The sequence below is a fragment of the Seriola lalandi genome, unplaced genomic scaffold (assembly GCF_002814215.2).
Source record: "Seriola lalandi dorsalis isolate HSWRI2012SDOR001 ecotype SW California unplaced genomic scaffold, Sedor1 jcf7180002054218, whole genome shotgun sequence".
Taxonomy (NCBI): Eukaryota; Metazoa; Chordata; class Actinopteri; order Carangiformes; family Carangidae; genus Seriola; species Seriola lalandi.
Window position 1 is genome coordinate 200543 of NW_019524771.1, and position 15677 is coordinate 216219.

Below are 15677 nucleotides of genomic sequence, written 5' to 3' on the forward strand. Positions count from 1 at the left end.
GGGGAGGGGGGGGGGTGACATGATTGAGTGAGTGACAGTGTTTTTCTGTGGAATGAATTATGTTGTCCTGCGAGGTGTGGGAGCATCTGATCTGCTCAGCTGCTGTGATGTCAAGATCGACGGCCGTCCATATGTCTACTGAAGTACCTGCTAGCAGAAAGATTAAAAACACCACAGGATTACTATTTTCAACATTTTGTTAAATTCCGGAACAAAATTGGCATGTCCTTCAAATGCCGGGAATAATGCAACATCACATTTTACAGCCGTACACTCTGGCTCATCAACAGTTAACCTTTTCATTTGTCTTATAAATATTCACTGTATGTTTTTGGATTCAAATCTATCGGTTTCTTTCTGTTAAAATGTGTAACAAAAGACATGTTAGCGAGACGGGTGTTGGGTACATCTAAGAGAAAAATAGGGAGAGGAGGAAAGAGTACAGGAGGGCCAGGGAGAGGTCATGGCCACACCTGCTGCAGTCTTTATGTGATTTACTGCCCCGAGCTCTGACAACAGTCTGTGGAGTTCAAGGAGATCTGTAATGAGAAATTCCTGATCCAGAGACCTAAGGCTTCGGTCGAGCCGTGCCTCCTCCCTCTGTCACTCCTACATGCCTTTCGACACATACATCAGACACATCACGTCCGAGGACCAGGCAATGTGTTCTGCTTGTGCACTTGCATCTGTCAAAACCAGCTTACTGTCTTCTTTTAATAAGGAAAGCATCAGAGTCATCAGTTAAAGCATCCATTAACAAACATGGATTCACATCATGATTGAGACCCTTTAGCTGTGAAACAAAAGGCTTCGTTCCGGCTCATAATGTTAAATCTTAAGGTGAAAGCAGAGGTAGACAGAAAACTTCCCGGGTGTGATTATGAGATAAGATAAACTCCGGCATAGTGAACCGCTGGCTCGTAGCAGGTGCTTTAAATCCTGTCTTGGCTTAGTTTATGATTTACATTATCTCTTTTGATTCATACAATTGAATGTGCCCTAATATAAACATTACAGGAGAGTAAAAAAAATTAAGTGAAATGCCATTATTGAAAATGATGTGCTACAGTTGGCGAGTGGTAGATAATATATCAGGTTTCTGCGCAGTTTGTCTCTCTCTTTCTTAGCTGACCCAAAGCAAGGGCTGACCATAACGCGGCATAAGTGCATTTCTCGAAATCAATTCCTTTTGTCAGATGTAGCTGCTAGAGAGAAAATAGGGGTGGAATCGAGGGTGTGATAATGTGTTGAAAGGTTACAGAGGTAGACTTGGTAATTAGCCCCTGCAGGTCTGACATCATTAATCCATAACTTCTAATTAATGTGGGTTCTGTGATGCCAGGGGGACTCCACATTATTCAACTCTAAATATATAAACTGCCTAGTGTGCTAGAGTACCAGCTCGCTCTCTGAGATCACCTCTGACATACCCACTATTTCATAGAGGGAACCCACAGGCTTTTTTTTTTTTGGCACATTATAACAAATGAATTTGCTCATGTAAATGAAATTCATCATAGCATTAGCTTGAAACTAGAACAAAATATTAAAAGGTTGTCTTCTCTGATTATTTGATGGTAAGATTTAGATGGTATTCTTCACTCTGTTTACACCTCATATGAGTATCATGAGGTGTTTTCAGTTACTCATAGTATTTGAGTTTCACCTTTTATTGTGCCCCACACTGCACATAATGAAGTATTTATCTAAACCACACTGAGTCAATAGGCAAGAGCCTCACCGCCAAACTGTACCACAGAGTCTAGAGTAGTGTATAAAAATAAGGCTACCCAGGCAGTAACTGGAAACTGCTTAGCATCCCTCTGCCACATCAATGAAACTAGAAAACACTACTCAGCTGTTCTTTTCCTGCTTCCTGGAAATACAGGATATGGTCATTGTTCTGTGGTGCAATTACAAGACCTGCAGAGAAAATAGTCTACTTTATGATAGATACCCACATCCACCCCCAGTGCATTTTATGATCAGTGCTGAAACCCAGTTTACTTTATAGTCGGGCGCTTAATTGGAACACCATCATCTGTCTGAACTCCAGAGTGACACGGATGTGTTCACATTTCTGTCTTTGTTCCACAGTGCTCACAGACAGACCACCACCAATTATTCGCCAAGGCCCGTCCAATCAGACGCTCGGGGTGGACAGTGTGGCACTGCTGAAGTGCCAGGCATCGGGAGACCCCATCCCCTCCATCAGCTGGTTGAAGGATGGGGTCAGTCTGCTGGGAAAGGACCCCCGCATGTCTCTGCAGGAGCTGGGCAGCCTGCAGATCAAAAACGTTAAGGTAAAGGATTTCATTGGTCTCTTGGTACCTTTTTTTTTTTCTCTTTGCTTCAATTGTTAATTACCACTCAGTTTTTTCAAAGTTGTTACTGGCCAGTATGTCTCTTGATTTAAGATTTTTATCATACATCATGCTTTAAAGAGATGAATTGGCAGCATTGATTGATTTTTTTTAATTGTTTGATAGTATCACTTAGTGGCACGGCAGCTCCAACTGGGCTCAGCTGTGCAGGGTTGGATGGACTCCAGCTGTTGGACAGAAACATGTATGCACTTAGAGATATATACACGTGTGTGCACACGTACACGTTCAGACTAAATTAAATTTAAAAGGCTCACATCTTCTTTTCCGCACTCTGAGGCCTCAGTGGAATATCTATTACGCTTGACAAAGCTGCCGACCACTGACATGTTATTTAATAAATGGAAGGAAGGCACAGGGACAAAAACCAACAAACAACCAAAGTTCCTAAGAGGGATGGAGAGTCAAGCCAGCTGTCATCGGTCCAGGGGGTTCCAGCAGACCACCCTAAATTAATTAGCCTGCCTTTGTTGTGGTCGGCAGGACAGTGGAGAAATAAGGAGGGGGAGTAGAAAAGTGATGGAAGGGTGGTGAGTAGAAAATAGAATTCATTAGGAAATTAGTGTCAGCACTTTGAGGCACTCACATATGACACACAATTTAACCAGCACAAGGCCGGCTCGTGAAGTCGCCCCATCACTTTTAAGTGTTGGAGCAATAGAAAGATCCCATGTATTCTGTCACTGCTCCTGCTCTTGGAATGTGTGAAATGAAATGGTCCTTTCACTAAAAGTGTTAGTAGCGGAGTCATTAAGCTTTTTGTATGTCTGTGCATTTCTTTTCATTCATATATGCATGTGTATTTTACTGTGTATCAGCTTTCAGACTCTGGGATCTACACATGTGTAGCTACCAGCTCCAGCGGTGAAACATCATGGAGTGCTTTCTTGGAAGTCAAAGGTACAAGACGGTGTAATGATTCCTTGTATTTTATGTACAGGGGGAAAAAAACAACAACATGTTTTTAAACTTGTCACCAAGAGTTTTAATTGATCAATATGGCTTTTTTCCGTCTCCTTCTCTCCATCCATTCAGAATCAGGTGGGGTGATGGTCATGAAAACTCATGATGAGAATGAGCTTCCAGGCCCTCCATCTAAACCTCAGGTCACTGATGTCACAAAGAACAGTGTGTCCTTGTCCTGGCAGCCTGGGATGGCTGGAGCATCGCCTGTCTCCTCCTTTGTCATTGAAGCTTTCAGGTATGCTAAAGCAGTAACTCCCACCCCTCCCTCACTGCAGTCAGTAGCCTTGGTATGTTTTGGATGTGATGTTTCTCTCTTATCTTCTTTGTATTCAATTTTAATTCATTTTGCATTTACTACATGATACCTACTAAATGTCGTAGGAAAGTATTGTGCAGTAATCTTCTTCTCTTTGATTACAGTCAATCCGTGAGCAACAGCTGGCAGACAGTAGCAGATCACGTCAAAACCACCCAGTTTACTGTCAAAGGTCTTCGCCCCAACACCATCTACCTGTTCATGGTCCGAGCAGTCAACAGCCAGGGCCTGAGTGATCCAAGCCCCATGTCTGATCCTGTCAGAACACAAGGTAACTTACATTTACGTTAATATGAAAAGAATGTCTTCACATTGACACTGTTTATTGAATACATGTACGGTTATTTCAGAACCTGTCATAATCACTTTCACTGTTGGTATGTGGTTTTCTTTTATGCTGGGTATAATTTCTGTTTCGACTGACAGGGTAAGGTCACTGTGCATCTCCTCAAAGTGTGATACTTATCAGCCCCTCTCAGCAATCTGCAGAGAATAGCTCTACTGAAACACTGCAGAATTTTCCAGAGGTCAGATTCTCCATCTCAGGCCAGCTCATTAAGGCTACACTTAAGCAATTATGTAAAATAACCATGTCTACTTTTGGAGGGCCTAACTGAGTTAGTGCTATCCCTGCTATGTTAATGATCATAACAGGAGAAAATGACTGCCTCCAAACCCAAAGATGATTTGATTAAGGTACCGGACAAACCACAGTCTCCAGATCACATTGATATGACAAGTCCCAAGCAAAAAAAAAAAGATAAAAAGCAACTGTCAAATGCAAGCCAGGAGTGTGTTAAAAAAAAAAAAAAAAGTAAATATAAATGGAGTCAGTTTGTATTGCAGCGTCTCTCTCTCATGCTGAGGTGAAGGTCCTGAGATGATATATAGACATGTTTATTGACAATGGCATGCATTGATGACAAATTGATTTTTCACTTCTTCCTAACTGTGTTTGGCCTGTCTTGCCCCATTAGTGTGGCCTGTGATTCATGACTGTGTTGGGTTGCCCCAATAAAGGGTTTTTTTTTTTTTTTTTTAATATAATTTCCTCTTGCACATTTTTTTCTTTCTTCAACCACACTCAGTATCTCATACTCTGGATTTTTTTTTTTTTTTTTATTGCTTGTAACATGAAACAAATGTATGTGCAAAATGGGAAATGAGCTGGAAAATAGTGTCATAATGTCCATGTTGCATCCAATGTGTCTGGGGGTCGCGCTCATTCGTTGATGTGCTTGTTCAGTTGGGTCCCAGTAAGCACAGACAAGTCACACATCTAAAAAACTTTTGTCAGCCCAAGACTCTCTTTCTTTTTTCCAAACCAGACAAGTGAGCTGATACAAAATGGAAAGAGGTCATTTTAATGCAGATGAGGTTGCTCTTTTTCAAACGAAGAACTGAGTGAACTCTGTGAAAACCAAGTGGAAGAGAGTGGAAAATGTTTTATTTTCTTTTGGGGCCTGCCTCTCTCTCTCTCTCTCTCTCTCTCTCTCTCTCTTTTTCTCTCTTTCTCTCATATTTTTTATTCTTGCTCTCTCATAGATATAAGTCCTCCAGCTCAGGGTGTCGACCACAGGCATGTACAGAAGGAGCTTGGTGAGGTCATAGTTCGGTTGCACAACCCAGTCGTCCTGAGTCCCACAACCATTCAGGTCACATGGACGGTAAGTGTAGTTTGTCATTTTGCGTACAGAATACAACTATATTTAACTCACGCTACACTTCGAGGAAGTCCATCATTGTTATTTGTTCAGCTCGAGTCTTTACATTGGAAGAAATTACAGTAGACGTATTAAATCAGTCGGTTTGTCTGTGGTTTTCTTATCTCCCTGCATTCTTTTACATCTTTGATTTTGCAAAATTGAGTCATAAAGTCAAGATAGTTGACAGAAGATCCCTCTTTGAAGCCAAGAAGGTGCTCCTTGAGGCCACCATTTGTTTTATGTCAGGAAATTTTAGTCAGGTCATCCCCTGAAGCTTTGAAATATTGTAATTGGCGACTTAAAAGTAACTGAACATCAAATAGCTGAAAATGGTTTCTTTTAACCGCAGTGAACATAAAAAGACATGCCAGAGACATCTGGTTGTTCATCAATCTTCCATATGTCGTCAGCTGCTTCCTTCCTAAAACAGACATTGCACAGATAAAAATGGATTGAAATTAATGTTTGTAGGTGAACTGCATTTTGTGAATGTGGGTTTCCCTGTTTTCCTACCACCTTGAGATTTGCACTTCCTTGGAAAACAAGACAAACACACACACATCTGATCTTCCACCATACATGTGCACATATTGTGATGTTCGCCTCTACACAAGAGTCAGCAATGTTAGACAGTTTCATTAATGTGTGAAAAATGTGCAGCCTCAGCCTCGACTAAAATCTTTCTTTGTTAATGTAATTGTATGGTAATGAGGACGAAAAGGCTGTTTATATTCTTCAAATGTGAAGTGTTCATATAGAATATGTGCTCCTTTATTCTGATTGTGGTGCTATAAATCACTCAGGTGCAGGTATTTACAGTATACACCCTTCACTTTGTGGCATGGGGTGCCTGTTTCCATTTTCAAATGAACCACATTAGCAGTTTTCCTGGAGACATGTTTATTGACCCCTATAATAAGTCTCACCCCAAGACTTGGTGGCTAATTTAATGCTAAGGCATTGCTCTATGATTGTAATGTACAATCAACACAAAACATGGCTACCTAATCAATCAGGGGCCCTTTCAGTAAACAGAGGGGCCACTCTCAGAGAGCTTTTATATTCCCAAATCATCCCATTAATAAAAGTCACGCACCAAGCAGGGAATCCATTTTGCTGATTTACTCCGGCTACACTGGCGAAAAACAGCTGCTTAATATCCCACTTGAAAGCCCTGCTCACTTCTTCTACTGTTAACAAGCCATTACAATGAGTTATGCTCCCACTTTTCCTCTGCATAAATTCAGCTTTTTCTGTCTAGCTAAATGGGCCCAAGTTTTAAGGGAGGGGTCCTTTGTGGGTTGCAGGGGGCTATCACACTTCCAGTCTCTCCGTCTTTTCTATGGGACAGATCTTCCGTTATCACCTCTGCTGTGTATTCTCCTCGTGTCCCCAGGGTGTCTGCATTTGCTGCTGCAGAACATTCTCATACTCACAACCCACATTAAATGTGGTGGGACCTGCTTTCCAGTGACACCAGCTACTATTTACAGTATAATACATGTGAGCCATGCATATGTCCTTTAAGGTGGCATTACAGAAAGTCTTTTTAATGGAAGGGGGAAACACTTTGGGCTGGCAGCTGTGTGTATGAGGTAATGTCAGGGTGTTAATTGAGCTAAATGTGTCATAGCTGGTGATAAAAGGGCCATTAAACGAGTAACAGCCTCTTAAGTGTCATGCATGTAATCCTGTGAGGAAAAAAGCACATTGCATAAAAACATCCTTTTGCATTATCTAGTGGCTGGCCTGGATAATATCCACCGATCTCCTCTGCACAGTTCTTTGTGCGATGAAATACAGCAGTAATCTTGTCTTCGTTCACTTTCTCAGGTGGATCGTCAGTCCCAGTTCATCCAGGGTTACAGAGTTCTGTACAGGCAGACATCCGGACTGCCTTCACCAGGACCTTGGCAGACCCAGGATGTGAAGGTCCCTTCTGAGCGCAGTGTCATCCTCTCTGCACTCAAGAAGGGAATTGTGTATGAGATCAAGGTCCGGCCTTATTTTAACGAGTTTCAAGGCATGGACAGTGAATCCAGGACGGCTCGGACAACTGAGGAAGGTATGAAGACGGAGAAATTGCTGAGTATTTGTAGATTATATCAGGAGCAATAAAACATAGTGAGTCAAACTGTGATGTGTCCACACAAATGTAGGACGATGGGTGACACATGACCCAATTGGCTGCTTTCATGTTGGTTTTTGTCATAATATCACAGGGGCTACTGCCCCTCCCTTTGATACTGAGAACTGAGGGTATATGTGAGAATGAATGTGTATGTGCGTGGATGTTTGTGCCTGTCTGACTGACCTTCCTGCTGTGCTTTTTTGTTTATGATTGGTGATGTTAGTGCCAACCTTCTTCTAATCCATCACCCGGTAGCCACAGGCCTGAGCTGTGATTGGACACAACACACACTTCCTCCTGCGAAGAGGATCTGTCGCCCAAAGCTTGATTCATACAGGCTCTGACAAGGCCACAGAGCAGTGTGGCACATTATCACACAGACACACACACACACACACACACACACACACACACACAAACACACACAGGTCTGTGTTTGGATGAATTTACTGTTTTTACCTATGCCAAAACAGAAATGCATGCAATAGCATTGCACCAGCCTCGCTTCAACCTTCAGGTCTTATAACTGAAATAAAATGATGATGTGATCTCAAGTAAAGACACACAGTCCCACTACAGCACAAAAAAGACAAATACAGTTTCTTTATACTAGAGACAAAGCACATCTTGCCACAACATTTTCAGGCCTGCATGTATAGGAGACAGTTCACATCCTGTTGGCGTGACAGGCCCATTTATTTTCCCTTTCTCAAAGGTACCGTATCTCTGGTGGCCAGCCAGTGTACTCACTGCTGTAGTGGGACTGCCATCACAGCTGTCCCCAACACACACTCTCACACTAGCAAATATATACAGTAAACTCATACATGCCAACACACCTCCTCTCCCTAAGGCCTCCACGACCTGCATGTCACAGCTATTACCAATGCTGATAACACTCCCTGCTTCTGCTTTATCTGCATCCCAGTCCCTCAGAGAGCTCGGCCACATTCTATTTCTGTCAAAATAGCTGATACACCGTCAAACACATGGCTGTAGGCTCCTCAGAGACCTTGGGACTACTGAGAAGGGCAGCTAGATGGATAGAGAAGTCTAGTTCAGAGGGTTGATTAAACTTAGGTTATCCATTAGCTAACACAATTAGAGAATCCCCAGAACAGGCCCAGATGGATGCAGGGTTACAGTATGCTCAGCACTCAAATGCAGTTTCCATCTTAGTAGTCTCCCTGTTCCTTTTTCACACATTCTCTCACTCTCCATCTGGACTGTCTTGTCATGACTGATAAATGAACTCAAATTGCCATCTGATTCCCACTGAATGATTGTCTAAGAAGCCTCTAAGGAGGCCCATTATTTATGCAAAATAATGCTTATTTAGGTGCAAGGGAAATTAGTAATGTTTGTATAAATGTTCATTTGTAGTGGGCTAATCTTCATCCATGCTGATGGGTACCTCTTTCTGCAGCCTTCCACCCACACCACTGTTTTACATTAGCTATTGACATTGTTTTTTTTTTTTGGAGTGGATATGTTATGTTTGTATTCCTTCATCATGCAACACAGCAGTGTGTGTGCGTGAGAGACAGGGGGTCACATTCTTGCCTGCCATACATCACTCCGCTAATGGCTCTATTAGCACAGCCTCCGAGGACTCTAATGAAAAATGTGTATTGTTTAGCACAAATATGCATGATAATAAGCTGCTAAATCATTCATAACATTAACTTTGAACGACATTGTCTGTGATGGCTGCCACGCACCAATCTACCACTTTGTCACCTGGATGTAATTCAGCGTTGGAGAGCCCTGAGCATGATGGCTGATCAGATGCTCCCTTGGTAGATTGTTTCTAATCTGGCCAAGGTGTTGGGTTCATCATTGGACACATTTATCTTCCACCATGCCAGGGCCTTCTGGCTCTCTGGGGGCCTGTGTGGCCAATCACGCTGAGGGATGAGCACAGATTTACAGGGTGACACGTGCCATTTTGGATGGAGGCAAGGTGAGGGAGAGGCAGCTCAGGAGTAATTGACCTGTCAGTATTCTGCTGTGGTGCCGCTCCCCTGCCAGCCACTGCGGAAATGAGAAAACATTATTTTTAAAACGTTATTTCCAGTTGGTCCAACTGTTATTTATTTTTCCTCTGTTACCCCTTGTGGGGTCAGAAGATTGTCGCCATCAGAATAACAACAGAGTGAGGTTTATGAAAGCTTGGACCTGTCTTGTTTTTATCCACTCTCTCTCAGCCTGTGGATAGAGCCGGTTCATTTAGATGTGACTCACTCTGAAGCTTTGCTCTGATCCTTACCTAGTGGCTTTAGTTTCATCTGACTGATCGATAGAATCAGTCAATATGTTTACTGATACCTTGTTTCCTTCCCTTAAATTGTTTTTTTTTTTTTTTTCTTTCATATTTCATTTTTGTCTGCGCCTCATCCTATAAGCTCGTTGACCCACATGCCACCCTGGCTTGGTCAAATCTTGAGTCTTAGCTTCATTGTGAGCTCTCGCCTGACTCTGCCAAGACGTCATTCCAAAAATCAATACCAGTATTCTCAGTGCAAATCCACCAGGCTGGAGCAGAGGATGAGATATTAAATCATAGTGAAATGTTAAAGATAGGCTATAGCAATGTCAGGCCTACGCTGGTCTTCATGTAAATCCCCCTCTAATGAGACATCTTGACAGCCTTCAGCCACCTGTGCCATCCCTGAAGAATAACATTCCTTGGAAAAGTGTGTGTGTGCCTGTGTGTGTCCGATTCTTGGTATGTGCATATTTCTGAGCTGCTGTTCAGACACATTTAGATGTACAATTCCACTGTGTATGCCAGCGCTCTTTTTACCTAAGAATTAAATACCCTACTGCCTGAACTGCAAAATAGCACATTTGAGTGTTGACCTGGTTATTTTGTGCTTCCTCTTTTAGCTCCCAGTGCCCCTCCTCAGCAGGTAACAGTCCTGACCGTGGGAAACCAGAACAGCACTTCCATTAGCATCTCCTGGGACCCCCCTCCATCAGACCACCAGAACGGCATCATCCAAGAATACAAGGTTTGTCCCAGCAAGTCAGCATGAATTCTCATTTAACTCATACAAAGCCAATTGGAATCAACCGCCTCTCTGTTTCTCTCCCCCCCCCTTCTGCTTTAGATCTGGTGTCTAGGGAATGAGACGCGTTTCCATGTAAATAAGACAGTGGATGCAGCCATACGCTCTGTGGTGGTGGGCGGGCTGCAGGTGGGAGTGGTGTATCGAGTGGAAGTGGCTGCCAGCACAAGTGCAGGGGTCGGAGTCAAGAGTGATCCTCAGTCTATTATAATCGGTAAGACTCATTGATTAAAAGCATTCATAACTTTTTCAATATCGTGTGTTCACTAAAAGAAAAACAACATCCTATATTTCAGCAGAAGAGCAAAGTGTCTGAATATTTTCAATAAACACTTGGAATTGCAGATTACAGATAATATTGTTAACATACTACTATTTTGAAATGTGGCCTGACCACGTATGATTTATGTGGAGCTGAGGCAGATTGTGCCTGATTTGACCCATAACTGATGGCTTGGCCTGTAGCATGTTCTTATTTCCCCAGTGTCACTCACACAATCCATCTCCCAGAGCAGAGCCCTAAGCTTGCCTTGCACTTATAATATGTTGTGTGTTTGCAAGTCTGTGGATGTGTGAATGGGCGTGTGTGTTCATGTGGTTACACAGTAATATGAAGATGAAGAGCTTTTGTGCAGCTGTGCATGCATGTACATATACTTGTGTTTTTTATCTTTATGAGTGTGTGCTTGTTCCTGTGTGATGTGTGGGAAGATTTGCTTTGTGCTCTGCGTCTTATCATGCTTCAAGAAATAGTGTCAAGCAGACTAGTCAGGGTGAGCTGCGATTGGAGATCAATACAGACCAGGATCCTCTCCTCTCATTTCACATGGTGTGTTTTACCGGCAATGGAGTGAATTAGGGGCTGAGCTAAGCAAACAACCTGCTCACCTGGGGGTTTGTTATAAGCTTTTAGGCTTTGTCTTTTTCAGTCTGCACATTATATTTCACTGCACATCCTTTAGATCCATGTCCTCCTTCCTTGGTCAATATCTCAGCTGGAATTCATCAGACCTACTTTCTTTGAGCTTAATCTAGACCTAACCCTGGCTTGATGTATCTATAGGTGTTTTTTTTTTGTTTTTTGTTTATTTTCTATGAAGTGAAAAAGTTTAACATTCCCAGATCCTTCAGTATTACATGGGCAACTGTGTTAACTTTCACCTTGAAGCAACAAATCATGCACAGCAGCGTTGTTATTCCCCGTTTCACTTCGGTAACTACCCACCTAGCATCACATTAAGGTTGCCTGTTTTTCCCCGTGCCCTCAGGTAAGGAGTTCCGGGACGTGATCATCCATGGAAACCGGAACAACAGCATCACAGAGCAGATCACTGATGTGGTGAAGCAGCCTGCTTTCATCGCCGGTATTGGAGGGGCCTGCTGGGTCATCCTCATGGGCTTCAGCATTTGGCTCTACTGGAGGAGAAAGAAGAGAAAGGGCCTGAGCAACTACGCAGGTTAGACTGGTCATAAGCACCGATGCAAATCAACACTGACATTCTGCTCTTGTGCCTTAGCAAACAGTGGATAATCCTTTTACCGCTCCACAAACAATTATTTTTTTCTCTATCAAAGCAAGAATAATTTACTACCACATAATCATCTGACAGTCCTAATCAAGTACAGTTTTGATGAAATATTATAGCAGTAGGGTTCAGATGGCTACCGTGTTGAAAGCATCAACAGGGAGACGGATGTCAGCATGAATCATATCCAGAGGGCTACAGTTTTTTGACAAATCCACCCACGGTGTGAGTTAATAGCCCAGGGTGGTCGAGCTGAGTGGGCAGACTGGACTCTCTGCTGGTCACTGAAGCTGGAGTTCGTCCAGCTCTCCTCCCACACGCTGACCCTGACATCTTACTGAGTGACCCCCAGTCAATACCAGAAACCACCAGGTCCGCATGCACTGCCAAGGGTACAAAATTTAATTAAAGAGTAGAAAATGGTAATGAACTGACACATTATTCTGTGTGTATTGTTGTTTGTGCTGCACAATATTCTAACATTAGTTCTTCTCTTATTAACAAGCAGAAATCCAAGAGAAGCACATTTTTTATGTAGCCAATTTTGAAATTGCTTTGAGCAGGTCAAAGTGCAGAGTAAGAGTAAGTGCAGTGGCAACTGCTATAAGCTGGCTTGGTTAATTTGGTCGTCATTTCTGTTTGTTACATGTGTGTGTTTTCTTTGGTTTGTGCCACCGTCTCTACACCTCTGTGGCCTCTGAGCTGGCTGCTTTCCTGGCTGACGCTCTGCACACTGGGTGACGACGCGGTCTTACATTCTCTGACCCTCAGGACCCCTCGGCCCGACCCCGTCCCCGGTGTGCAGATACCCCTCAAGCACTGCTTATCTCTGCAGGCTTTTAACGCGCAACTTCTCTGTCTTCTTGTTTTGCAGTTCAGTCCTTCACCTTCACCCCTGCAGGTACTGTTCATTTGTCCCGTCTCTTCACCCCACCTCAAATTCCTCAGATTCATCTCCTGCCCGCTTATAGCATATATGCTTGGATTGTCAGACTGATGGTCATGGCTAATGCAAATCCAAACCACACGCTGATGTAGGCAATTAAAACCCAGCAGAGAAACAAATTTACAAGTCAAAGATATCCACATTTGTTATTGGCCATGACCAGGGCCCTGCAAACTGAAACTCTTATCCTTGCCCAACCAACAGCGTTATGTACATATTGTGTTGTATTTGTGTGTATGTCTGTTCTTGAATGAAGTTTCATCCTGTCTCGTGTACCTTTCTTCGTGACAGTCTTGTTGTACAGGGTAAGACTGTCCATTCTCCTCCTACTCAAATAATCATATTCCTTTTTCTTTTCTTCTCAAGGCTCAAATCATGTTATGTTTTACATATCTGTTCTCTATAGGTGTCAGTTAGGCAGCTGGATGGTGTTATTTTCTTCCTTCCCTTATATTTAGCTTTTGTGTTCTTGTGACGATTTGCCCCACTACTGTGACTGTATGTATTTGGCTGCCTCGGCTGAATTTCTTTGTTTGCTTTGTTTACAGCCATTTTGATGTGTGTAGCATATGTCACCATCTGTCCTTTGAGAGTAACCTATCAAAGACACTGAGTAGTTGGGTATAAAGAGAAAGTTGAAAAAAAGTAAAAGAAGAAAAGACATTACAGATTAGATGAAAATGATGCCCAGAGGCCTCTGTACTGTATAGTATGTGTAACTGATGAGTCAGGGCTCAGCACAGTGCCCTTCTTTCTGTTTCCTGGATTTACTGACAACCTTAACGAATAAATTTTTTGGTGAAATACACCTATAGCTAGGCAGCCTCTGAGGAACCTACAGCCAAAAGCACAATTTACTGTAGACCTTCCACAGCCTCTGTAACAACAGATTATGGACCACATTAATGTTAGCAAAACTTTTGAAACAGCGAAACAGAGAGGAATCAAGTTAATTCCCTAAAGTAGTTTTAAGTATGGAAACACAGAACAAGGCCAAACATAGCAGAGAGTATAGAGTTGGAGAGGTCACATTCAGAACATGAGCCGGAGTGTGGCTGAAGAGTCTTATAGTGCTGCTCTTCTCTGTATTGACAATTAGTTGATGTATCGAGTGTGTCCTGTCTCAGCCTCCTAAAGCTGTCAGTACAAGAGAGGTAAATCACTACACTGTTGAGGCGCACAGCCAGCAGGAAAGAGATTTGATGGAATTTTTATACGCTGATTATGTCCACCCCCCTTAATGCTTATTAAAGGGGATTAATCTGTATTCATACTGGAGAAAGCGCTTATCTGGAAGACAGAGGCGAGAAGCACAGCTATGCCGCTATGTCACTCTGGCTAACATAAAAGTATTCCACAGCAGCCTAGAAATGTGCCTGAGCACAGATAGGGACTTCAGAGGCTTTCCCGCTGCATAGTCTCCCCTCGCCTCCACCTCCTTCTCCTGTCAGTCCTCTCTCAACCGACGGAGGATTCTCTAATGCAAGTTTGTTGGTGGTGGAACAAACAGAAACGGCTTTAGCTATGACTGAATAAAGAATGCCAAGCCGGTCTCGAGCCGTCAAAGCTATATTTTACTCAGACGGACCTGCAATGTTTGTTTTATCTGAGTAACACTATTGTTAGCAGTAAGTATTTTAATTCCACCTGCTGCAATCCAGTTGCTTAAACCTTAATGCAGTAAATAAACTCTAAAGTGTTCCGACATTCGTGCTGGACAAATTTTAAATTGTTTTTCTCTTGTTTAAAATCCTAAAATTCTGTTCACGAGAGAGAAAATTGGATTAAGTAAGCTTAGGTAATGTTGACAACGCATTAAAATGTCCTGTTAGCAACCTCTGTAATCTATTGTGGGAGTTTCCTCTCCCTGTCATCTGTGTTGCGACGTCACCCACAGAAAAGCCCCCTCTCTCTCGCCCATGCCTGGGCCTGTTGTGGAATCAACCTGAATGAAACAGAAAAAGAGAGGAGGAATGTTCAGCCTCCTTCTCTCTTTAATCTCCATCTGTGGAACAAATGAGCCAAATTACTAACAGCTCTCCTTCTCTCTCTTGAGTAAACCGGCTCTCTTTTTTTTTTTTCCATCCTCTCTGTTTTTTCTCATTGGTATGAGGTGATTTCCAAAACTCTTGCTGCTTTCCTGTGTTTCCTGTGATCCATTGAAGTTATTACATGCTTAGGACTCTTGATGCTGCTTTGTCATCATGGTGGTTGAGCAGAGATGAAATAGATCCTTTACAGCTGTCTCTCACTTTGAGCCATGGAGTTTTACCAACCGCTGACAAAGAGCGGCCCTTGTTATCTATAGATCACTGTAATGGAACAGGCCACATGCATGGCTTCTGGGGAGCCCTGCTAGCTGAGGGATCAGTAACTCAGCCTCTATGCTTGTAGATAGAAAATTCAACGTGATTAACGAGCCCTCTGCCTTTTCTAATCATTTTTTGGTTGAGATTTAATCACAAATCTGATAATAGCTCCGCAGCAAAATAAGAAAGATGAAATGAGTTTTCCCTCTCATCAGGCATCTTGTCCTTGAGGAACACATGACGTCTCCACTTATGCAAAGCAAAGCAATATGCAATACTCATCATTGCACTTTTTTTTTTTTTTTTTTTTATTTTTATTTAA

General features: G+C 42.7%; 1 protein-coding gene across 1 annotated transcript in view; it reads left to right on the plus strand.

Annotated features, from left to right (window-relative positions):
* The window catches only part of robo2 (roundabout, axon guidance receptor, homolog 2 (Drosophila)), a 162237-nt gene that overhangs the window by 119055 nt on the left and 27505 nt on the right, over nucleotides 1-15677 (plus strand). Inside the window, exons 10-19 of the mRNA XM_087173437.1 lie at nucleotides 2098-2303; nucleotides 3203-3284; nucleotides 3420-3585; nucleotides 3771-3937; nucleotides 5212-5333; nucleotides 7206-7437; nucleotides 10393-10517; nucleotides 10617-10788; nucleotides 11843-12031; nucleotides 12975-13134. Of these exons, the coding sequence (XP_087029563.1) occupies nucleotides 2098-2303; nucleotides 3203-3284; nucleotides 3420-3585; nucleotides 3771-3937; nucleotides 5212-5333; nucleotides 7206-7437; nucleotides 10393-10517; nucleotides 10617-10788; nucleotides 11843-12031; nucleotides 12975-13134 (1621 nt within the window). The remainder of the gene's footprint in view (nucleotides 1-2097; nucleotides 2304-3202; nucleotides 3285-3419; nucleotides 3586-3770; nucleotides 3938-5211; nucleotides 5334-7205; nucleotides 7438-10392; nucleotides 10518-10616; nucleotides 10789-11842; nucleotides 12032-12974; nucleotides 13135-15677) is intronic.